General features: G+C 42.2%; 1 protein-coding gene across 4 annotated transcripts; it reads right to left on the bottom strand.

The window, feature by feature from the left end:
• Window positions 1-1014: 1014 nt before the first annotated feature.
• PUS7 (pseudouridine synthase 7) lies at window positions 1015-25411 on the bottom strand. Of its 4 annotated transcripts, none has more exons than XM_057417836.1 (17): window positions 24438-25411; window positions 22771-22889; window positions 20455-20933; window positions 18946-19030; window positions 18737-18838; window positions 17679-17823; window positions 13280-13391; window positions 11270-11347; window positions 9505-9633; window positions 9163-9288; window positions 8812-8873; window positions 8240-8400; window positions 7250-7376; window positions 6404-6505; window positions 3343-3472; window positions 2462-2553; window positions 1015-1720 (listed from the first exon to the last, which is right to left on the bottom strand). In XM_057417836.1, the coding sequence occupies exons 3-17, from the start codon at window positions 20817-20819 to the stop codon at window positions 1584-1586; spliced, it is 1953 nt and encodes a 650-aa protein (XP_057273819.1). In that variant the 5' UTR covers window positions 20820-20933; window positions 22771-22889; window positions 24438-25411; the 3' UTR covers window positions 1015-1583. The 4 variants fall into 4 exon arrangements, with proteins under 4 accessions (XP_057273819.1, XP_057273818.1, XP_057273821.1 ...); XM_057417835.1 differs by lacking the exon at window positions 24438-25411 and adding an exon at window positions 24013-24143; XM_057417838.1 differs by lacking the exon at window positions 24438-25411 and adding an exon at window positions 24013-24143 and having other exon boundaries at window positions 20455-20848.
• Window positions 25412-26020: the final 609 nt, after the last annotated feature.

Below are 26020 nucleotides of genomic sequence, written 5' to 3'. Positions count from 1 at the left end.
CCGCGGAAGACTGCTGACCCTGCGGCGCTCTCTTCTTGCTGGAGGAAAGGGTGAGGATACAGGAGGAGAGGGACAGGAGACGGAGCACTCTCCAGCCACCCCCGCTCAAGCACGCAGCCCTACACCCACCTTCGCCAGGAGCTCCGGCAGGTTCCGCGGCGGTCCCTGCCGCGCACAGCCCGGGCAGCGCTACCGAGCAGCCCGTTCCCCGCCAGCGGCTCAGTCAGCGCTCCTGACCCCTGCTGTGGGCTCCGGCCCCCGGGACAGCGCTTGCCCTCCCCGGCTGCACAGCGGAGCTCGGCGTGCCGGGCCCGCCGGCCGCTCCCCGCGGTGCTCCCGCCCGGTTCCGGTCCTGCCGCGTCCGCTCAGCACCCTGTCAGCCCCGCGCGCAGCCCCGCCGCGTCGGCAGCCCAAGGCCGCAGGGGAGGGTACGTGAGCGCAGGTCCGCCTGGGGGCGGGACGCAGGGCGCACGCGCGCTGACACTCCCCCCCTCTCCCCTCCAACCCCCGTGTCCCGGGTGCGGCGCCCCGGCAGTGACGGCTGCGCTCTGACCGCAGTGCGCATGCGGGGTGGGGCAGCGGTCTGAGGCGCCGCGGCCTTCACGGCACCCTGGCGGCCGCGCTGTGGGGAAGGCTCGGAGGGGCAGGGCAGGGCACGGCTCGGGGACAGAAGCAGCTGGTGCTGTTCCCGTGTGGAACGCGCGGCCCCGCAGGCTCCGGAGCCTTCGCCGCTTCATGCCGCCCGAGGCACGTCCCCTCCTGAAGGCCCACGGACCAGGCAGCCGAGCAGCGGCGACCGGCTGCTGTGGACACGGCTTCAGCAACACGGGTGTTGCTTGGTGTAGGAAGAGGCTGAAAATGCAATGTCTTGTTTCAGAACGGTTTTATAATATAAAGGGCTTTTGCCTGCGAGTAGCCCAGCTCATTCCCTGCCAGCAACACAAAGACGAGATGTGTAAAGAAAGGAGTTACAGGCAGACAATTAAGACTTTTGTCTTCATTTATTTTCAGTACCTGTTCTCTGGTCAGGTAAAACAGAGCTGGAAAATACACGCAAGTATTTTCCCAAGGAAAAGGACTAGTTAAAACGGCTGTACATCTTTACAGCACATACAAAGCCTTGCTAAGAATCCTCTACTGCACCAGTGCAAATGCTGCCAGCAAAACCTCCTGTGATACAAATGTTAATTGATACGTTAATTTTGTTGTACCTTATCTTCCTAAGCTGTCAGTTAATGTATGTGAAGAGACTCTAAAGTGTGCTGAACTCATGAAAACTTTGTTTGCCAAAGAAAAGGCAAGCTAAACATTCTTCCAGGTCTGGAACTATTAAAAGTCCATTTCTTAAAGATGCATCCATATTACAGCTCAAGCAACTTACTCATTAAAAGCACCAGTCACTAAGATCTATATTATATTACAGCCACCATCTTGCAAATGACTACTGAAGTGAAATGCTAGCACTAATAAAAACTTAAAAAAATACAAATCTCTTACTACCAGTCTTTAAAGAGTTGTGCAGAACACGTTAATAGGAAAATACTTTTCCGTATGTTAAAATCCCAGTGATCTCTGTAGTTCGCTCAGCGTAACCAGGTCGTATTCAGTTGTGTCTGGTTCTTTATGCTTGTGTCCATTTTCAGGACTTCTCGGATCGCCATGGTAGCATAAGTGGATGGGGGAAGAGAGAACTCCATCTTCAGTGCCCTGAATTTACCGTCTATCGTAAGGGGGAAAAGGAGACAACACAAAGCAGGAGAAAGTTTAGGGCATAAATAAGCAATGATTGTCCTGGATGCCATGTAATGACTGAAATCTTCTACAACCAAACCCCCAACCCATAAAGCAAAACAACCATCACCACACTCCAATTTACAATCCACAGTGGAATTTCATAAAACAACTTATTTGACAACTTCTTTTTAACATTCTCTCTCACCAAGAAGTAGAGTTTCAGGCATTATTGTCTTTTAAAAGGAAAATAAACTTTTATTCTTTCCTAACTGAACTCTTGGTCTCTCCACTTTTTTGGAGCAGCAGTGTCACAAGACCTTGCGACCAGGGTTGCATATATAAAAAAAACTTCCACTGAATTCTGCTGAGTATTTGACTCGGTTTCTTGTGTTCAGCACAAATAACGCATGCTCTAGCATACAGACAATTTGTGCCTTGATTCCACCTTCATGCATTTCGCAAACACTTCCTGCTAAGCATTTACTCAATTTTACAGTTGCCCATCAGAAAACGTCACAGTCAATGCAGACCACTGGAAGGATTGCTTGCACTCCTGAGAAATAAGGTCCTTATTTAGACAACCAACTTTGGGTATCTTTAATACCATTGCTTACCAGTCTTGCTAAATGAAAGCTCTTCCTTAAAAAAGCTTTCCACATGTAGCAGTTCAAAGCAACAGACAGATCAAACTTCTATTCTGCAAACATCAGCAGAGAAACCAGCTTACCTGTAGGAAGAACTGGTAATGGTTTTCCTTCCAGCTTATCCAAATCCGTAGTAAATAATGGGATTCTGGGGTCATCATAGGCTACTACCTCCCTTTATAACAGAAATAAGATTTTGTAATTATTATTTTATTACAGTACTTTTTATTGCTATTCCAACCTGGCAGTTACAACTGAAATGGAACTGATTTTCTAGTAAGGTAGGGTGGCGTTTATGCTGCAATAACTGTTTAAAATTGTTTAACTGCAATAAAGCTTTATGTAGAAGCCTTGCCTCTGATGAGGATTATAAAAGAAACCCACCTGCTTTCCCTCAGGGGCTGTCAGGATTAAAACAAAGTGTAGTTTTGTAGTTTTTGTCTCCCTGTGCATCACTGATCGTCTTTCTGCACATTTCTACTATCACCTGTTTAAATCACTTATTTGATTGCCTTATGACAGCTAGGCTGGATCTCTGCAACAATGATTTAGTAAGTTTAATCGACAGACAGTGAACTGGACACCAGCTTTCTCATAGGAAGACTCCAAAAAGGCACATTTTGAATATTATCTGTCATAGTTTCAACATAAATAATTATCTATGAAGTGTGTAGGCAAGCCCATGCAAGGAGTATAATAACTAAATAGATGTCTTGACACTCAAGCATCACAGAACCAGAGGACCAAGGAAGAAATAAGGCTATGGCTCAACTTCAACTGCCTAAAAAATGTAGGAGAAAAGCACGTATTCCCTTATATGTGCTTTCTCCTCCCTATCGATGCTTCAGTCTACAGATATCCCATAGGTCAGCCTAATGGTTCTTGCACTTAAGTCATTCACATATAGAATCATTTAGGTCTATGCTGTCAATTCGAGTGTAATTTCCTTTATCCTTCTACTCACCAGTTGACATTCTGAGGTCGAATGATAATCTTTCTGTATGCTCCAGAAAGAGAATAATCTCTGATCTTATGCCTCATGTTGTTGATATCAAGATTGTCATCTACTAGCATTTCCTTGTAGGCCTCCCCAACTGCAAGAAAGAAAAATATTTAATAGGAGAGAGCTTAGTGCCGCTGATCAAAACAGTCACTTTCATGGATCATTCCTTCCTTTATATGGAGCAGGTTTTAGCATAAATGGGATAAATGTTGCACAGAAGTTTAAAGTTACTTATTGCAAATCTTGTTTGCTTCTACACCCTGATTAGTAGAGGCAGTAACTAAGAGAGAATCTTTCAGATCAGAATTTCAGCTGAAAACAAAATTTACAAAGTATTTTATTGACATTTGATTGAGATCCCACATGCTTTCCAATTATCTTCACATGACTCATCTCAGGTGTACAGATTAAAAACAATATGGGCCAGACTGCCCACTGCTCTATCTCTGAAAAAGCAGCAGAGTGAAATGAATTAAGAGAGCCCCAGAACAGTCAGCAGGGATCTTTACACTGCCAACAGGAAGAGTAACTCTTGTACCGTCTGGCATCCTTCAGTAAGGATGTGGGCATGCACACCTGGGGAAGACAGGGAAGGCAATGGAAATGCAAGAATACTGCAGCTAAAATGCTGTCTGGTGCCTCTGATTTGCAGCACAATCACTAGCATTACTTCATGCAGTTGGCAATTTTAAATAGGAAAGCATTAGGTTTCCTGTGGTCAAATCTCAGTATAAATGTATTGAATGTAAAAAATTGCAGCTTTTCTTTCCAACCTTTTAACTTGGTGTTGTTCAGAGCCACACTTTATCTTCCAAGTGTTTCAGAAATGGGGATAAATGGGATTGTGGCTCTGGGACAGGCAGAGCCTCCAGAGACTTGACCAGTCATCTAAGGACAACCAAATCCAAGAGCAGTTCAACCCAATATTGAGGAAAACAAGCCTACATATTGGTAGACTGATTTGGCTAAGCAGGGGACTCATGATCAAGCTCCTATGTAAGGACACACACAGTAGGTGAAAGCTGGAGTTGAAATCAGCAACAGACATCAAGAGCAACAGGAGTTAAACTGCAGTATCAGGAATGAAAGAATAAAAGGGAAGAGTTGGCCTGCTTCTCATCAGGGCAGCTGGCCTTGTGACAGACTGATATTCTCAGTGCCTCCTTTGCCTCAGTCTTGACCAGCAAGGTCTTCCAGGCCTGTGTTCCAGGAGCCAAGGTTCAGAAAAGATGAGGACTACCAACAGCAGAAGATTATACAGGATGAGTGGGCTGGCTTGTGTCATGGTAAAGCTTTTCTCTGTCATCTCTGAAAGATCATGGAGATCCGGGGAGGTCCCAGGTGACTGCGGGAACCCAAGTGTTGCACCCACCTTCAGAAAGGGCAAGAAGGTTGAGCTAGGGAATTACATACTTGTCGGACTCACTTTAGTCCCTGGGAAAAATAATGGAGCTAATCCTCTTAGAACATGTTTCTGGGCACACAATGAGAATAACAGTGGGCATGGTTTTACTGAAGTGGGGAAAGGAAAATCAAAAACAAAACAACCTACCAATCTTACTGCCTTCTATAATGAAACTATTACAGCTGTAGATGAGGTGAGAGCCATAACTTTTGCCTACTTCGCCTTTAGCGGGACTGCCAACATGTTCCCACAGGAACTGGATACAAGGATGCTGTTAGAACATTACATTGGGTGGACTGCTAGACAAGTAAAGAACTGTCTGGCCCATTGTCTCAAAGGATAGTCACTACTGGTTTAGGCACTACCCAGAAGCTCACTGCAAGCAGAGCTCCTCAAGGATCTGGAATGTGTCCTGTTAAATACTTTTATCAGCACACATGGAGGAGGAGCTCGAATTCACTTCAACAAGTTTGTGGATAAAATCTATCTGGAGTGGTGGCAGTCAATACACCCAAGGGCAGGCTGCCATTCTGGGAGACTTCAGGAAGTTCAGCAGGGACAAAGTCTTGTACCTGAGAGCAATTAACTCTTTGCAGTGGTACAGGCAAGGGGCCAGCCCTGCTGACTGTCACCTGAGACTCCTTGTCAGAGTGCCCTGGAGCAACAAAAGCCAATAGCAACAGGAGCTTAGCCAGTAACTACATCAAGAAAGGAAACTACTGCCCTTTACTGGGCACTCATGAGACTGCACTTAGAATGATGTGTCCAGTACAAAGCAGATGCCAATAAACTTGAATGAGTCAATGGAGGGGCACCCCAATGGCCAGGGATTTAGTCCATGCCCTGTGAGGAAAGTCTGAGAGACTGGTTGTCTTTAGCTTAAAGAAGAGAAGACTTAGAGGAACTTGGAGACTGTGTGTTCCTGAAAGTTTCAGACAAAGCTCTGAGCAAGCCGGCCTGAATACAAGCACTGATCTTTCTTTGATCTAAAGACTGGACCAGAGGGCATCCTGAGGTCCTTTCCAACCAAAATGATTTTGCAACTCTATCCCTTAAAAATAACATCATGTTCCATGCAGATTAATTGCAGGTCACCCAACCTATTCATCAAAAACAATTTAGATACAATACACTGTATATACAGGATATGAAAGAGATACTCTTTTTAAATTATTATATTTTTAACATTCACATTGGTTAATATTTAATTAAACAGATCTGATTCTTTTTCCTAACTTCAGGCATTTGCTTGGATTACAAATTCTAGAAGTTTAGTTTGTTTTCTAATTTAAAAACAAAATGCATGCACTTTGTAAGTAACATTTCACTGTTCTGTTCCCCTTGTGCTGAAATAAATAATTTTCCCTCTGGAAAAAAATGCATTCTTTGGAAAAGCTACTTGCTAAAAAGAAATATGAAACAGATTTATGTTACATGAAACAAGTACGCAAACTATTAGTATCACGGTGGGAGAGGGTGACAGTAGATCAGAGATCTGAAAGAGTGTATTATTTTAATGGTGACCAAGGTTGCACAGATCTGACCTACCTTTTAAGGAAAATATTAAAGCGGACTTACATTTTCTGAGTAAGTACATAACTTAAGAGTCAGACTTACTTTTGTGCTTTGGATAAATAACATCAAATCCAGGCAATGGCATCACTACATCGTGGATAGTGTAGTTATCAACATCTCCTTCTTCGATATGAACAGCTGTGGCTACAGTCAGCACAGAAAAATGAAGTTACCAGTACAGATGCCTGTGACAGGTGACACTGGCTAAATTTGAAATGAACCATGTGATTGAAAGAAGCCCCCTTTGAGAGGGGTAACTACTGCATTTTATCTCCACTTAACAGACAACATTTCCAAGAAAAGAAGTAAGAGTCTTCAAGGCTGTCACAGTTACCAACAATCACAGCCTGGTTTCCAGTGACTTTTAAAGCTGATGGAGTAAGGACTGATAGATGAACAGTCCCCCTTACCGGCCATCAGCCATACACGAAGGAGAAATACTGTGGATATTCTCACCCCAGGGAATACCAGAGCAAATACAAGTGAGGAAAGTTTTAAATAGTGTAGCCTCCGCTTTACAAGGTATTAATGCAAACAAAACCTTCTGTGGTTAAACTATCTGTAACATCCTTCCATAGTTCTCCCTAGCTCAACTACGTTTGAGTCCATTCTTGGGAACAATCAGTCCTTCATAGTCTCTCTTCCCTATCCAACTATTTGGAAACACAAGCAAACCCACAGCTCACAGAATTTACTACCTAACTTCAGATTCCTTGCAAAATTTGACGAAACCTACTCAGTGGATTCAGAAATCACTGGAGCAAAATGGGCGAGGCGGAAAGAAAATATGTAAGCAGTGCCACCTGAACAGGTATTCCTAGGAACACCTTATATTCCTAGGAATTTGAACTACACAGCATCACTGTGTTTTTATTTGTCTGATATTACCTCCTTTAAGTGTGAGATCTCCTGGTACAGCTCTAAGCCCATATTCTTCTATTCTCTTGCTCACCATATTATTCCACACATAACTCTGGTAGCTATGAATATACATTAAGCGATTATTTCTTGGTATCTAGAGGTAAAGAAAATATAAAAGTGAAACATTAGAAATATGTATTTTTAGTTTTTTCTTTCAATCAGAACAAAAAATGCATATTTGAAATGTTACCTTTTTCAGCAACAAGACTTACACAATTACTTGGTTTACAGATGTGACTTGTGTTCATTATTTGGAAAATGGGTATGTGAAGAAATAATGCTTTTACACGTTTGAAATTAACACAAAACCCTCCTGTGCTTAAACAATCTTTTTTTTTTTATTCAGCAGCTCATCAAACACATGGGGCTATTAGGCTATTCTAAAGGACTGGATTTCTATTCAACCTCCCGAAATCTGAAGTAGATTTTGCAGATGTGAAAGCACAGTGTTATTCTAATTACCTTCTTCATAAACAAGAAATTATCCCTCGGCTCCTAATGTGCCCAGTAGTTTGCTGCTGATGAGGTATTTTCTCCAAAGACTTGATCTTGATTACAGCACTTGAAAATGACAGTGAACCCACCACATCTATGCCAAACTCAATCATTAGCATACTTATCAGTTTAATTTATACTTTTAAAGCAACTCTGATACTGAACTTTTGCACAATTCTCAGATCTGTGTTATACATGGTTATATGCTAAGTCTAATTGTATTGCTTCCAACATACAGGAGAGACTGTTGTATAAACTGGAAAGCTCACTATGCACACATTAATCACAGATGTTGTCAGTTACCATGTGGCAATACCTCAAGCAAAAAAGCAAGGATAAACAGAAAGATTTTAAACTTAACCCTCTACCCATCAGGCACCTATGAGTCTATTTCAAATTCATCATGGTGCCATCAAAAGAATGTTTATTCAAGCAAATACCCCACAGCACTTTTACACTCACTATGCCAAATGCAGAGATTATGTTCTTCATTCCATACTTTAAGAGTCCACGTAGAAGCTGTCCTTCCACGCACCTTTTTACAGGTAGTTTCTTGAGGGCTGCTGCTGGATCTTTAGTCTTTGCCCATTCTTCTCTGCATTTCACTAAGTATCCCTTCTCAGCTAGAACAAGGACATGAAAATATTTTAACTACACATCAAAAAACCACCCATCTGACCTTTAGTTAAAACAGCTGAAAACTGGAGTTTCAGTCATGGTAATTACACGTATTAACAGAATCACAGAACAGTTGAGGTTGAAAGCCTTCACGTGGAGTCTGAGCAGACCCTGTGTATTCAGATGCCTTTTAACCCCCACTGCAAGAAACTGCACAATAAGGAAAGGGAAGAAAGGCAGAGTCAGAAGATTGCATCTCCACTGCTAAACTGGATGAAGTTTAGCACATGTAGAGCTGTCCTTGCTAACGTCTTTTTCCATTAAAAGACTCAAAACCTAAGTGTGTTTTTCCTGAACATACAATTCTTGGAGGAGGAGAAGCAGAAACACCTGATGTGTCATTTTTCAGTCCTTACCTCCTGGTCTTGGTTTTAGTATCAAATCCATTACTTCATGCCAATTGTTCTGTAGAATAGCTCTAAGATTCAAACAGGAAAGTGTATTAAGAACTACATATATTTTAAGGAGATATAGCCAACTTACTCAAAAAAAAGAAATATCAGTGGTTAGATTTATGCAGTATTACAAGTAGTGGTATTATGCAAGACACCTGCTGAAGCAAGTTCTTTCTTGAATCTAAACTTAAACCTGGCGTATCCAAGATGCTCGAGAAATGTTCCCCAAAATACTAGGAAGTGATACAGGGATAAAAATAAAATCTAAAATGAACAAAAGGGGTGGTGGGGAGGGATGAAAACAACACATACCTGCCAATCTGATATGTAGGAACAGCTGTGGTTCCAAATCTTTGCATTCCATAGTAATTAATGAATCCAATTTCCCTGAGAGATTGCATTGCTTGCTCTATCTGGTCATCAGTTCCTGTTATGTTTCTAGCATTAAAAAAAGTTAGAGACAGATCATTAAGGGCTTATACTATTTTGTGATCCCCATAATCCCCATAAAGCTCAACATCAACATTATAAAACATGTATCAAATTCATCAGACTCCTGCCAATAGGACTCTTCTTTTTTTAAACACAAGATGCACTGATATCTTTTAACTATTTAAATAAAACCTACCAAAGCTGTCTGGACTAACATATTACCTGAGAACAACAGTGAAATGGTTCCCTTGCAGTTCTCCTAATTTCAGTGGATGATTCTTGTAACTGAAGTTTCCTAATTTGAAGTTCATCAAACATTTATTCAAATGAGCAAGTCTTTGTGCAGTGATTCTAAAAAGAAACAGACAACAGTGACCAACACATGCTTAGCAAAGCAGATAGTTAAATGAATACAGAAATGCTGGCATTCCAAGAGAAAACACAGTAAGTCCAGCTTCCTCAATTTTCTATTGTTGCCTTTTCAAAGTATTTTAATGAAATATCTAAAAGAAAAAAAAACAGATAATTCTTAAGGCTACTCATACAAGAGAACATGTGTACCATGGCAGGCACTGTTAGTACTGTCTTTCCCTACGTTACAGCAAAAAGCCCTATGTTGCAAAATTGATGTATATGGTATCCCACAAGCTGAACTCTGCTTTGAGGAACTACACCATGAATACACTCTAGTTAGCACAGTCATAAACACAAAGTTAAGTAGATAGCCTCTGTGCAAGCTTAGTGCAGATGAGATCCAATCTGTCACTGGTATCTGCTATTTTTGTTGCTAGTACTTTTGGAAGTGTTCCCTGTTCTTTGCATCAGAGCTTCTCTTTGACACTTCTGCTAAAGTTTGTCAGCAAGTTTATCAACTAGCATGGCCAGCATATGGGGCTGGCAAATGGTAACGTCTCCTCTCCTGCACCATCCTTCTCCATGGCTGCGCAAGAGAGTTGGGTACACTGGCACTATTGAACAGACACCACAAATCAGTACACTCCTCCCCAGTCAACACACTGAAGCTCTGGGACACAACATTAAATGTGATCATGTTAAAAGTAAACAGAACAGCACCTGAGATGGCTACACCACAAGTCTGGTTACTTGTCATCACTTGCCAAACTTGCCTTGCAGCAACAAGAATCTGGGGCTTCTCAAAACTCACAAATTAGTAATTCCTTTTATATGTGCAAACATACACACATGCAAACCACTTGGAGGAAAAATATGAATAATTAAGTATTGAATGCCCTCCTTTTAACAGTGATGTGATCAGATTTCTGTCATTCCTTGGAATTCCTCACTTGAGGAGTGTGGTTTTCAAAGAGTTGTAAATAGTAGTCCAGGCAGAATATTCCAGCTAGCTAAACAGACATTGTAATATATGACTGCGAGGTCATCATCCTCAGTTATGGATGTAACACTAATTTCAAGGGCCCAGAAACATTAGAATTATCTTGGAAAATGACAAAATAAACTTTTTTCTCTCTTAATAGGTAACTTATGATAGTAGGTTAAGGTGGGAAAAATTCCTCATCATATTTTGCCCCTTCTGCCTACTCATAGATGAGCCAAGGCAGTGGTTAGTTGTTCAGAGTTCAGTGAGAAAGAAAATAGGACTCTAGCTGGAGGAAGAGGAAAACAAAAGTCAGGAAGGAAATGGGACATAATTTTCACCATGTCATTCTGGTTTTCTGCTGTTGCATGGGAGCTATGCAGCGTAAGAGCACACAGGCAGTTTCACCCACTGCTTCAGCCAAATACATGTGTCCTGCCTATGACTCAGAACACCAATGACTTGAAACTACTAGCAACCACCACAGAGTAAAAAGGATTAGAGCATCTTCATTAATACACGAGCTTTACAACATCGAGACCTGAATCTGCTATGTATTACTCAGACTGCAGCATGAGTCTTCAAGGTTTCTACAGAGATACTCAGGCTCTCATGGTAGAAGTGTAAATACTCCAGCATACATTGACTTACCTGAGCACAGCAATTTCTTGAACTGTTATAGCCCTTTTATCCTTGGTTCCCATGTAGGAAAATATGTTTGGCTTCACTCTGAAAAGCAACAGTAACAAATATTACATATATTAAAACAGAGTTCAGACATCATTTTTAGTGTCATTACCTAGAATTATTAATCTTTTATATTAAAAATAGAAATTATCCATACATTCCCCAGAACTAGCCTACAATTTTACATGTGTGACGTCTTCAGATCTCATCTCTGAGTAGATAAAACACAGGGAAACTTCTCTGATTTAGAATCATAGAATAGTTAGGGTTGGAAAGGACCTTAAGACCATCTAATTCCAACCCCCCTGCCGTGGGCAGGGACACCTTACGCTAAACCAGATCACCTAAGGCCTTGTCCAACCTGGTCTTGAACACTGCCAGGGATGGAGCATTCACAACCTCCCTGGGCAACCCATTCCAGTGCCTCACCACCCTAACAGGAAAGAATTTCCTTCTTATATCCAATCTAAACTTCCCCTGTTTAGGTTTTAACCCATTACCCCTTGTCCTGTCACTATAGTCCCTAATGAAGAGTCCCTCTCCAGCATCCCTATAGGCCCCCTTCAGATACTGGAAGGCTGCTATGAGGTGTCCACGGAGCCTTCTCTTCTCCAGGCTGAACAGCCCCAACTTTCTCAGCCTGTCTTCATAGGGGAGGTGCTCCAGTCCCCTGATCATCCTCATGGCCCTCCTCTGGACTTGTTCCAACAGTTCCATGTCCTTTTTATGTTGAGGACACCAGAACTGCACACAATACTCCAGGTGAGGTCTCACAAGAGCAGAGTAGAGGGGCAGGATCACCTCCTTCGACCTGCTGGTCACACTCCTTTTGATGCAGCCCAGGATACAGTTGGCTTTCTGGGCTGCAAGCGCACACTGCCTAGAAAGCCATTACACATAGACAGATTCACTTTTACCACACCTGTGCTTTCAGAATATAAGCTCTGAAGTACTTCTTTGTATTAATTCACTCAATACCCAAATGCAGAGCTACCATTAATTTAGCTGGAAAAACCCCATCTATGCCCATTTCTTCCTTAAACTTCAATAACAGGTCTGTCTGAATACCATGCATGCATGTTACATGAGAATTTGAAAAGGTAATTTAAAATACGATGTACTTCTTTCCTTGAGAAGAAAATTTCCTTGCCTTTTCCACTTCGTAGTTTACAGCCTGTGTTACACAGGAATATTCCCAGTTATTCCAGGTATGGGCACCAGGGGGTAGCAAGATTGCCATTACATACATGTTTCTACCCAACTATGCTCCTACCATTCTGTTCTCAACTAGTAGTAGTATACTGGTTGAGTCTAGATTACAAATGTTTATTTTTGGACAGGAAGGGGGAAGGGAAAAGGAGGGGAGAAGTGGGAAAGTTTCTCTGTGAGTAGATCACTGAATTGACCCAATTTTAAAATAATCCTTCCTCTGCAATTCACTGTGTTCTTGTCACGCCTTTGGCAAATCTTGTTGCTGCACTTGATGGGATGAAAAGTACTAGGATTGTGTTGCCATGGAAAAATTAATACATGTAAGAACACTTTACGAAGTGTAACTGCTTAGGAACTGATCAGCATATTATCACAACAATATCTGACAGGTTCATAACATACTTGCATTTATTCACACACTGGGGAAAAAATAGCTTTTAATTCAGGATATGCACATCAAGGCTTTGAGCAGCCAAGCCTTCCTTAGATCTTCAGCTGTGGACCTTTTCCCACTGAAGCACTAGAGGACAGTCCTTTAAATTTGGGGGATTATTTTGTTCCATTCTCACCTCTTTCCAAAATGCACAAGTGTCGAATTTAATATTATCAAATAACTTTTCTAAAACCACTCGGTACAAACTAGGCAACAGCCAGCACTGTGCTGCTCTTCCATAACCCTGAAGCACAATATTTGCAGCAGGATGAAACATATACAGAGGGAACGCTCCATGTCACCCAGGCTGGCAGAAATAACAGCCTTACCTTAAAAATTTGGATAGGACATTAATGGCATCCATGGTATCCTTGTTCTCCTTATATAGGACAAAGTGGCAGTAGCTTCCCCTAGATTTTGGCCAAGAGTGTTTTCTTGGATCTTTAAAAACAAAAGGTTCAAATTTGTAAAGTGACTTTTTTTTGTTTAATCAATATATTTGCCATTGCAGCTACATTTAAAAGAACATGCAAGAGTTAATTTCTGCTGATTTCCATCTGCTTTGAAACAAGAACAAGTTAACTGCTGACAGCGAAAGCTGCAAAAGGACCTTCTCCCCCTTTCACAGGGCTGTAAACTTCTCTTTAATAAGTTCTGTCACCTAGAAAATCTTCATTGAAATTACGACAGTTTCTTTGTCAAGAAATTATCTACAGATATACCCTACTCATTTAACCGACATATTGCCTGATCATACTTTCCCCAAACATTATCATTACACTGACTTTGAGCAGTGAAAGCCACTCCACATTCTGTCTAGGGCCTTCTACAAGTAACAGATGAGGACCACTGGAGCCCTGTTTGTGGGAAGACTAGTTATTTTTTTATAGTTTAACACAAATCTTCATTTCTGTAGGATTTTTTCTGTGTCATGCAAAGCATGGGTTGTATCTCTACAAAAGCCTAGAAAAAAGTATACTCACAAAAAAAATACTTTATTTCTAAGTCCTATGGGACAGAAAAATTCATGCCAGATACTGTGTCATATTTAGAGAAGGGCATGGGATAACTTCAATTCCTGCAGACTAACAACTGATGTGCAATTCTGCACAATCATTTGGCGTTTCCTGGAGGGGGAAGAAAACTGTGAATGTATCTGACAAGTTTTTGCTGCACATAAAAGCCTCCAGAGATAAAACTTTTGCTTTACAATCATCCACTGCTGATGGCATTACTGGGAAGGGGGACTGATTCTACACAGGTTTAGCAACCAATTCTGAGGTGACTTTGTTTATCAATTCTTTGTTTTATAGGAACAAAACTAAGGATTTGTTTTGTTTTAAATGAGAAGTCCCTTATCTCTGGGTAGCCACTAAGCAGACATTCCTGGTGTTGTACATAAAGGGCTTAGGCTTTTTCACAACAGCAAAACCTAACTTAAAAAGCCAGTCCTATTCTAGTAACAAACCCCAGTGCAGGAAGGAAGCTCTTGGGAAATTTTGCTCTTTTCGTTCAGTTAGTTTAATAAAGCCCAGATACCCCACACAGACAGTGAATGTTTAAGTTGCAGGAAACGTGTGGGTAAAAGGTAATTCCTCTTGCCTTTTTAGAGAAGCTGCCATCCATACACACACTTCTGAAAAACATTTTGGATGCTACGTATAAAACACTATGTGCAAAATTTTTAATCACTGAAAAATTATTGCAACATTTGCTTTGTACCGTCAGTTTCTAAGCAAAACCACCCCCTATGGAGTTTCCTAGGACCTAAATGGAGCAGCACGGCCCAAAGCCTGTCAAGAGACCTCATGCTCCTGACGGTCTCCCTTCTGAGCCACCACTGCTCTTAAACACAATCAATGAAACACTGTGTTGAGCTTGAAGAGCAACATCCTCCATGAAGAACTCCGTAATTTGAAGGAAAGAGAGGAAGGCAGAGCATGATTCACAAGGAAAGTCTTCTCTGGTTGGAACTGTTCTTCAGCTTTAACTAATCCATCTTGCACATGGTCATTTCAACACGCTTCAAACAGGGAGCCCTAACCTGGGCTAGACTAAAAGGGCTCTGTAGACACTCCCTGTACCAAAGGGCTCTTCACGCTCTGGGCATCACAGCCATGTGCCCATCCACCACACTGCCAGCCACGCTGCAGCTCCAGTCCTGATAGTTAACCATTCCTCACCCAATGCTTCAAAGTATTGAACTGGGTAGGTGGACCAGAGGGACAGATTGCAGTCCTCATTGCTACGTTGCAGAGTCATGTTACGTTTTTGACAGCAAAATACTTCCAAGCCCTTTTTCCCAACCTTTTGCTGCAACTCAAGGGCTGGAAGCTCTGTTTTAATATCAGGAGGTATCATATATACTTTTAAAATCGCATAAATACATATATTTATGCCCAAGGCTGAAGGGCAAAGGCTTGGCTTAATGAAATCAAGGGGAAATATACCATAGATGTCAAACAATATTGGCAAAACTGACCATTCACATCACTCGCTACTGATGGACTTTCTCTGCACCAAGTGACTGCTGCCTATACTGCACTAGAAAAAAGATGCAGCACAAGCCCAATTCTTGGCTGTTTCAGGGAATTTTAAGTATTACTTAAGTGCAGGGGTTTGGGGTTTTTTAAAGAATTAATTGTAACTAGTTTGGCCAGTCTTGACGCTATTTAGGAGGTCGGCATGGTTGGCATTTCATTTTGTTAGCATGAAATGTCAACATCTCTTACCTGTTGCAGTTCTGACCTCTGTCCCAATGCATAGCATAAAGAGCACAAAAGAGTAGCATTTAATTTTTAGACTGTCAAAGGGGTTTTAGAGGTGAACATGCAGGTTTATGGTTATGGGTTTGTTTATGCTTTAGGGAGCATCCAACAGTTAGGTGGTGGATGACAGCAATTTAGACAGTTATGCAATGGAATCGTGCAGAGGCAAACAGTGAACATATGGAAAGCTTCAATTGGAGATGCAACAAACTTCATTTGTGGACAATGACGGAACAGCAGCTTACTGACAATTTAGTGAGACAGTAGTTTAAGAATTTTGGGTGTAAACTTACTACATACACAAAGTAGCTTCTAATTTTAAATTTTAGGGAAATATGTTTGGTAATCTTTTACATTATCAACAAAAATAATCAGGTATCTCAGCTAATATTTGAATACTCTACACTTCTGAAATGCTTCTTGTTTGGGGAACCCACTCAGGACTAAGACGTGTTAGTGGCTTCATAAACACAAAAGATAAATCTAATCCTGACTAAAAACCCTTGCACTCTTGAAACTACATTCACAAGCATTTACACACACTCACTGAAACTGCACACATCTCCATGCACGGGTATTTGTAGCATCACAACTAAAGAATCCAAGTTTAAATAGATGATGCTTCTCTGCATCACAAGATGGTGCTCCAGATAATGTTTTAATCCTAGAGACACATCACTAAACTCTTCTCAGCACATTTCAAATAATTAAATTCTCTTATACAGTATCTCTTAGATCAGACTGGTCAGCTTAGTAACAACCACTTGATTGTAACAATGATTAAAAAATAGAAGGAGCAGAAGGAAAAGGTGGAGGTAAAACCGTTTCAGACCAACGGAGAACAAAACTGGCTGAGGAGGATTTTGTGCTGGTAAGTTACATACTCCATGCATAAAGCATGCAAACATACAAGTTTTCTAAACATGGTTAAACAAGATACATAAACACATTATAATTTTACCAACAAAAGTACAACATTCCCATATTTGTCTAGAATGAGCCTTAAAAAAAAAAATAACTGAATGTGGAGATGGTGTTATTTCCAATTTTAAATTATCTCCTTAACCTTTCTCCATCTCCTCCATCTTTAAAATGAAAGGGCTTGGTTTACATACTGTCATTTGTGATAGGCTGGTATGACAGGAATGCTATCACTTTAAACCAAACTAAACTAGTATCTTTAGTTAAATGTGCAATACTCTACATGTAAACAATCCTCGCAACTTACAGCGGCAACAAATTTCCAGTAACATTAAAAGATGTAGAACACACGAATTCATCCCCAGTAACCAAAACAGTATTTCGTAAGATGAAGGTGAATAACATTTAATTTTGAAAATCCTTCATTACTTTGATTGTTCCAATAGTAACTGTGATTTATAATGAATAAAGACAATTTTCTGCAAATGTAAGTAACCTTGGAAGCAGAAGCAGCCTTAAAAATCATGGTAATTATATTATGTTTATATAAACCTATAAACCTGAGACAAAAAATAGGTGCTTTTCTCTATTCATGTCATTAAGAATTTTGTCACGGATTTTCAAGACAATCAAAATTATACTGCCCATCAGTGTAATGCACCCATTTCAATTACAACTTCTTGCTTCCACAATTCTCTCTTAAACATCCAGGTATATTCATGAAAGCTAAATTCAAACAAAACCCTACAAAGCCCCTGCTCTGCCTATTCCCACTGAAACAGCAAAAGGTCCTCTCACTTCTAACACAGTTGTATTTGATGAATGATTTGTAAAGAAAAACAAGTAGAAATTTTAATTTGAGACCCTCCTTGTGTTCCTGATCATTACAGAAGCACTGCATCAGTTGCAAAGAGGAAAAGGCAAAGCCACACTACATTAGGAGGTACACTCCACTTGAAGGAAATACTTACTAATGATTCTTATTTCGGGCATAATTTTAACATTTACTTTACCCAGCTACTGTGACACTCAAACTCACTTGCCAGTGCTTTCTTCCCAGCAGCGTGATAAGCAATAATGTATTTTTTTCCATCTCGATCTTCTGTTTTAGTCTCCAGTCCTGGAAACAAGGACTTCACAGCCTGGTGGATAACTGTTCTTTTTTCTTTGGTGTCTTCAACTACCTGTGTTAACACACACGCATGCAGAAACCAAATAAAGTAATGAAAAATGGGAGGTATTCTATCAGAGTTGAATTTTGCATGCTTAAAGAAAACTCACCAAATCACACCAAAGTGGTGACTAGGAATACTTTTAAAAGTCTGGCCTGCTTATAATTAGTTTGAAAAATAATAAATAACTCTGCTACAAATCCCTGTCTCGACATTCACAAAAGAAAACTCTCAAGATTTATTCCCCTCTTCTGCGCTTAATAAATTTCTCTCTTCTAATTAAATCCCTGGAAAAATGAAGTTTTTCTGCAAGTGTTAAAGGGGGAAAAAAAAGGCTAAATAAGATTACGTAATGTGTGAATGCTTATTTGAGATTACCAAATTTAATCCTAGCAATCTGTGTCCCAAATTTAACTCAACAGTTATTCTGCAAGTATATAGAAGACTTGGATGTTTGAAAATACCAAGTTTTAATTTCAATTTGTACCTTCTTATTTTTCTTGCTACTGAAGAGTGTATCTTCTTTTCTATTAGATCACTAAACACTGACCTTGAAAATAGTCTTTAGTCTTTCATCAGGGTGGATATTTTACTTAATCCTTCTTGCATAATTATTCTATAAAACAATACTAGACAGATATATACTGCAAGGAAATTTTAACACCACAGTAAATAAGATGTGTATTTGAGTTCATGTGTATAGTCCCACTGAAATCAAAATGACAAGTCATATGCATGAATTTGAGTATTATCTGTAAAGCTTTACATAATTAAACCCTAAACTGGAAATACTTCGGTATTACCTGCTGCATCATGTTCAAATTGCTCTGATACCTTACATGCACTAGGAAGTATGTATCTGCCATTCACTCCCCCTCCCGTCCTCTGTCCTTCCCCCCAATTTCATATCATTTATTAATTTTACCTCTATGGCAACACTAGTTTCCTTATTCTTAAAAAGCTGGAGCTCCTCTAAACGCTGCTTGTCTTCATCTGACAAAACTGTAAATGTTTCTTCTGATGGGTCCTAATACATATTGGGAGGGGGAAAAAAGAAACATCCAATAATCCTCATGGAACAACTGTCGACCTTTTAATGGTTTTGCTTTACCAAATATTAACCTCAAAATTTACCTCATCATCCACTGGAACAGTAAAGTCATCTAAATGGCTCACACGTCCATCTTTGCCTATTTCATGGACAACAAAGTCTGAGTATCTGACAGGAAGAAGTAAGTATTAAATTTGTAATAAAATGAAATAAAAATCCCACATCACACAAAGTCATTTCCCAAGAAGCTGTTTGCCAGCAAAATTCACTCAATTCAGAATTCACACAATTCAATTCATATAAAAGAAACCTGAACCATGAGAAAGCTGTGCCTATTTCCACCCCTCAGAAGGATACCACAAGAACACAGAAGTTAGTCGGGCCTATTTAAACACAGCAGACTTCTTTGCAGATTGCCAAAAACCTGCTGTAGTTATTCTGAGTCATTTTCTTACTAGCTTTCAAAGATCTGTAACATATATCCTCAATCCCAGTCATTACTGACAATTGATACTCTACTGCATTGCTACAATGTAAATACAAATGCATTAACTCTGTCACTTCAAATAACCTGCAGAATAAAGTACATTAGCAACTCTTAAGGAAAGCAAGACAAATTCAGCTGTTACATACATTCAGTTATAGAAAACATCTTTCGATTTAACAGTTACTCTATGCAAGCAACAAAGAATTTGGGAAATTTTCAATCAAGTCACTATGTCCAGTAATAACATCTAATAGAGCACAATCTAGGTTGGAACTGCTACATGATTTCTACTGAGCATTTGCTTGTAAAGGAGAAAAAAAAAAAAAGGAAGAAAAAATTTTTAGCCTGTGAATGTTGAAAGATGAATAAAACTTCACCATGGGAGTGTTTCGACTGTATCTCTCACAAGCCCCCATTTGCCATCTCTCTGTGCAGTATCTTCTATTGGTAGAATTCCTTCCTGAGGAGTGTTTCAGGTCCTCTCTCCTATTATCTCTTGCTGTCTAGACATGCTAGTGACTGGTACCGTAAAAACGTCAGGACTAAATTAATGATGCATGTTATAAACTAGGATCAAAGAAAAACTGTAAGCCCTCAAACGGTTTTAACACCTGGCTACCTTTGGCCACCTCAGTTCAAAACTGGCAGATTTCCCAAAAGAAAGTTCAGCACAGACTGTGCTCCCCAGTGAAGGATTATGCCAGCAACTTAATGCTGCATAGAAAGATTAAATATATACTAAATATGCGCACACCATTTTATTATGTAAAATGATCTAAATATTAAGCCAGTATTTAAAAACGGGGACTTCTATTTGTGCAAACAAAGCATCCTTATCTGCTCTGCTAAGTCAGGGCAACAACGATTCTGACTTCAGTGAGTTTTTGTATTTGCATTTTGCTTTATTCAAAGATGTTATTTAATAAAACCAAAGTAAAATCCCAAATTAAACCTTTCTCTCAGTCCTAGCACCAGGAAAAGAAAATGATGCACCTCTCACATGGCTGCACATAACCCAGTTGCATCTTGTGAGTCAGAAAGGAAAACAGAGAACAATAGCTGCTTAACAAATGGTATTAACATACATAAGAAGACAAAGAATTACCTCTCTTTCAAGATTCCAGAAAACCCTTTATGAGAACTAACAAATTTAGTTATGCCAACATCACTTTCTGTCAGTCCATGCTTCATCATGTCTGCAAAGCTCTCTGGATCTCCATCTTCATCACTGTCCTCTAGTTCCTCATCTTCCTGCTCCTCACTTTCCTCATTGGGGATTATTTCATTTTTCATGTTCTCAAGCAGAGATTTGTCAGGTTGTTCTGTTACAGTCTCAGTGCTTTGCCCAGAGTCATTCTCTGTCTTAGACTTCTCTGAGATCTTCTGTCTTTTAACTTCATCTGCATTAGCCACACCATCCTCAGAGTGAGGACGTTTCAGGGATACACTATTCTTTTCTACAGTTTCCATGTTTAAGGCACAGTGTAAGATAGAAAGCCCTGAGGAGCAAGAAGAATGGCTTATTTCTTGTCTGCTTAAAAGCAATATCAATACATAGTCTCTTCACTCCGAGGACTCTGCCCCCTGCAAGAGTTCAGGAAAACCACATAACTTTCCGCATTTTAAAGTTAAACATCAAGATTTTGTACAGCTAGAAACAATATGCACTCGGGAGGAGAGAAGGGAGATGTTAAGGGAACTTAATACTCACCCTAGGCAGCATGCGCTCTACAGAAGAGCAGGATCCAATATTACACTGACCATATATCACCACCGTCAACTACTACCACAGCTGCATCCATGCACAGAAGCTCTGTCATTAGCAATTTAGTGCCTAAGACACTGCTTGTTCCCAAGCCTTCTATTATATGACTACTCTTGAGTATTCCTTTTTCTATCAAGATTCCATCTTCTAAAGATCAAGAGAGGATGGTTCGATTCCCCCAAACCTGAAGTCTCATCTCTTCCTTTTCTATGTTCATCTCTTCTAACACCCACAATCCCACATGGAACTCAAGGTGGCAGCAATTCAGACCAACAGATAAAGGGATGAGATACCAAAATCATCGAATGACTGGAAATAACAGAACAACAAGTAGGTTAAATGATCTCCAAGAAGCACATGACTACTCACGCTGGTAGAGCAGAGGTGTTATTGTTCCCTGGTAGTGTGAGCTGCCATCTTTGTGTCAGCAGAGCTAGCACCTTCAGATCTGAAAAACAGAGGAAAACTAGTTATTTGAGAAAGTTTTAGGCTAAAAAAGAGAAACAAACTATGAATATATGAATGTGATTGTTATAGAAACTGGTCACCTCTGAAACCAGGTATCAGCAGCTGTATAGGAACAGACACAACTACTCAGACAGACAAATTAATAACAAACACAATTGTAAAAGTGTAACTAACCCAGTGACATAACACCGCTATTTAGCAAGCTACAGCAGAGAAGTCTGGTTTTATTTCTGTGTATATGAAAGGAGACTGGAGTTCCTATAATTAGGCAACTGCAGGACCTTTCTCTCACACCACCCAACTGGCACACTCATGTAGTGGGGATAAAGTGCAGGCTTTGGGGGCTGCATGGGGGGAGCCCATCAACTGCCCTGTGCTGGCCATGCCCAGTTCCAGCTGGGTCCACAATGGACCAAACTCACCACCTGCCAGAACTCCAGCTCATCAGATGAGCCCACCGTGCCTCTGCTCCAGCTTGGTTAAGAAAGGGAGAGGCAGCTGGTGGCAGAAAGTGCAACAGGAAGCAAAGGAGGAGGCACGTGAAATGTGCTAAAAAAGACATGGGAGGATGCATGGGAAGAGAACAACTGATGGTGCACTCTTGGAAGAAGGATCTTCACAGGGACACCCCTGAAAGGACTGCAGCCTGTCAGGTGCCTACACTGGGACAGGGATAACATGGAGGGGCCCACATGGGAACAGAAGAAATGAAAAAGGAGCAACCCTCCATGGACCAACGCCAACCTCCTGCACTCCCGCTGCCTCACCGATGAGACAGAGTGTAACCCAGAAGACAACCAGGGGATGGGAGATGAGGAAACCAGGGGAGGGGAGGTACCTGCAGAGAAGTTGAGCCTGGGGAAGGGGATCTTCTTGGGAAAGGAGTTTTCCCCAGGTGTTATACTGGTGGTCTGCTTTGTATCTCACTTGCCAAATCAGTAATTTGAAATGTATGTTAACTGGCAATACGTTAAATTCCCAATTTAATTGTAATCAGGACAGTTCTGCCCACAATTAGAAAATCAGTGTACCCTCAGGCAGAAAGCATGATTTCAGTTTGTTCTCAAATAAAATGAAAATACATAAAATCCTTTAAAAAGAAAAAAAAAAACAACCAACAAACAAACAGAAACCAAAACCAAAGCCAAGAGAAGCAGCTCACCACTATTTCCAGATTCTCCTACGTACCCGAATTTATGGAGCCGGGGTTACAAAGCACTTATGTGGAAAAGGCTTCTAGATTGCTTGTGAATGCCTTCACATGGCAACCAAAACACCCCTCAGCACAGCAAAGTCCTCCAAGACACCTGCAAAGGAGGTAACGAGAGACTTACTTTTCTGACATAAAACTGTGATACCTAGCTCCTGAATGATACAAACTGGTAAAACAATTCAACACTGGCCACAAATACTCCAAAGTTGTCAGACACGGCCTATTCTCACAGCAGAGGAATGACTTACACCAAAGCACCACCCTGTGCCAAATGGGCGCCATAACCTGGGAAACTTTCTGCAGGGTAATTGCTCAAAGGAGCAAACTGAACTGAGTAAGGCGCCCACATTCTCACTTGACCAGACTGCTAGTGAGAGGGTAGTGATTGCTGCTCCACTGTTTCAGTCCTCCTAGCAAACAGGTGTTTCCATAAAACCCAGAATCTGCATAAACAACAGTTCCACAGCAATTTCAACACAGACAATGTTTTAGCAGAAACAGGATTTGCTACTATAAATAAAGGGCTTGATTCTCGCCAGCAAGAAACGCTGACTGATGACTTTTGGTGTGGTACCTGTCGAGCAGACGCATGGACAGGTAGGGGCTACGGGGCACTTCATATTTAAAAGGGGTAAATAAAGGAGTAGGAGCACGCCAGCGCTGGGTACGGAGCTCGCTTCTCACGAGAGGAGGCAGATCAGATTAAAAGGCAACCGACGGGAGCGCACGACGATACCGCAGCGCCCGAAAGCAGCCCCTTCCTGCGGGCGCAAGGAGCAGTTCCTAGCTGGGAGGGCAGCCACGGCCATGCGCGCAGGGAGCGGGCCGGGCCGGAGGCGCAGCGCCAGGTCCAGCGGCCCGGCTCCGCCGCTGCCAGCCCCAGCGCTACCGGGGCCGGTCGGGAGCAAGTGAGGGGCTGGGCAGGAGAAAGGGGCTGCTGGTGGGCGTCCCTGCACCACGCGGTTGCTGATCGCCCGCTGTGGGCACACCGGAGAGGACCAGGAGAGCCTGGCGCAAGCGGGGTAAAGTTGCCCCGAGGCTGAGCCCCTCATCCGCCGCCGCCCTGCCCCAGCGCCCGGCCCGGGAGCGGGGAACCTGGAACCGGCCGCGCCGCGGAGGCCGCGGCTCCCGCCCAGCCGCAGAGCACTGGGCGGCTGCAGCTGCCGGGGGAGGGCGCGCCGCTGCCGGCAGGGCCCGGGGAGGGGGACGCCACTTACCCGTACGCCAGCACGGGAGGACGGGCCGGGTGCCAGCGCCGCGGGGAACGAGGTGGCGGCGGGAGCGAGCGCCGCGGGCCCGCCCTGGCTCCGCGTGTGCGGAGGCGGCCTCCTGCCTGCGCCCGCCCCTGGCCAGCCCCATTGCTGCGGCAGCGCGGCCCGGCCTGGCCCGGCCGGCGGGGAGCGCTCCTGCCCTCCCGCAGCAACCATTTGCTGGCGGCAGCGCCTCCGCGTCCGGGCCGGTCCCGCAGAGCCACCGCTTTTTGGAACGGGGGTAAGGCGGGGAGTCACCCCCGGAGCCCAGTGCCCATAGCGGGGCGGCTGTAACAGGGCTGCTCCGGAGAGAGCGGAAGGCGGCGGCCCCGGCCCCGGCCCCTGCTAGGCATGAGACGGGTGCGGGAAAGCCGGGGTTCAGGAGATGGTACCTGTGGAGGATAGCTCTTGCACACGGTTCCGCCGCTGCCGGCCTGATGAGCCCGCCTGTGACAGAGGAAACGGGCTTATAGCGTCGAGAGGGAGCAGACGAGAATCTACAGAAGAACACCAACTCTGCGGAAAAAGTTTAATTTTAAAGCTGCAGCAGTAGCTGAAGCAGGAGTCACGTACACGAGACACAGGCCTTCCTGAGCTGCCCGAGCATTGGAAACAGATTGTGCTAATTGAACACTAGCCCCAGGACATTGATGTGTTCAAGAACCATTTCAAAACCTACACCTACTATGCAAATCATGCTGCCATTTTAAAACTAAGTAAACTCAGGCTGGATCGAGACCATGAGTCTTTCTGACTTCAGAATGTCACCCTCTATCCTTCTTTCCATTTTAAGCGGTGGTGCACAGACCCATCTTTTCATTAACTACAACACGTATGGTTTGGCTTTACTTTAAAGATGTGTTGTATCTGAGCCCTAGCCAGCCTCAGACTTCCTCTTTGCCAGGCCAGTAACACCACTTTAGTTTCTCATGCTTCCCATTCTCTAGTTGTATTCTACTCAGAACACTCATACATGATGAAATAACTGCTGTGTGTATATGGGGGCTTATTTTCTTATTCCTTGTACTTACTTTCTTATTTCACTGCAAGAGGCGAATGCTTTGGTTTGGATTTAAAAAGTCCCAGGTATGTATGTGTTGCTCTAAGGCCAGCTTATAAAAAACCACATGGAAATGCATGTTGCTGTTAGGAAGGCAGGAACAAAGATTTGTGGCTATCCTTAGTTCTAAGTGGAGATGGATCCAGAGAGATTTATGTTATTATGTTCTACGGGATCAAAGTTTTGTCTTTATCACAGATCTTTAGTTCACCCCTTGTCCACCTTCCACACTTGGAATTTAACCTACTGGAAACCAGTAGGGGTAACAGGAATGGGTTACATATGCTCCTGTGAACAGGTCAACAGCAGACTGCAACCAGCATTAGTAATTGATGAGTCAGATTATAGTACTTGTGATGACTGCAGCATACCAAGGAATCCTGAGCAAGGGCTGCTACTGTCCAACACCCTGTGGTACGCTGCCCCAGTGGTAGGAGAAATACGAAAAGAGCTATGTGCCTTTTGATCGTTGCTGTCATCTGACCGGTCACTATAGCTGTGGCATGTTGATGTTGAAAGTCAGTTCCTTCACCTCTCCCAAGCAGATACAGTATCTGGCTGGGGAGATCCTTCAGCAAGAATTCTACCATGCATTGATCCAACTTTCTTTCTCATGTAACTTTTTGCTTCTTTTATCTTGTACAGAAGTTCCCTAAAATACTTATTTTTCCTCCTCCAAATTCTTACATTAAGTGCCTCCCTGTTTACAAAATCCTTGTCAGTAATTAAATAGCTTATATGTTACAATCTCTGCTTGGTATAATTACCCTACTATTAGTTCTCCCTGTTGACTGTGTTTATCTTCATCTACTACCATCAGCTCTGATAAAATTTGGAGTGTATGAAGTGCCTTATACAGTGAAGAACCAGAATTATGAAGGACCTGCAGGTGCTACCACAAGGTAAATAGCTACT

This window comes from Pezoporus wallicus, unplaced genomic scaffold, assembly GCF_028554395.1.
Source record: "Pezoporus wallicus isolate ANWC-B61680 ecotype Strahan unplaced genomic scaffold, APGP_CSIRO_Pwel_v1 contig_5542, whole genome shotgun sequence".
In the NCBI taxonomy this organism is placed as follows: Eukaryota; Metazoa; Chordata; class Aves; order Psittaciformes; family Psittacidae; genus Pezoporus; species Pezoporus wallicus.
The sequence above is the reverse complement of the archived record's forward strand: the minus strand, read 5'-3'. Positions and strand labels throughout refer to the sequence as shown.

Bases quoted from the DNA above. Each gene is read 5' to 3' on its own strand.
- PUS7 (XM_057417836.1), bottom strand. From the start codon at position 20,819: ATGGAAACTGTAGAAAAGAATAGTGTATCCCTGAAACGTCCTCACTCT. The intron at 17,824-18,736 runs GTAAAATTAATA...GTGTTAACACAG, and splicing joins AAACTAGTGTTGCCATAGAG to GTAGTTGAAGACACCAAAGA. The intron at 8,874-9,162 runs GTATGTGTTGTT...TTTGAATCTTAG, and splicing joins CCTACATATCAGATTGGCAG to AGCTATTCTACAGAACAATT.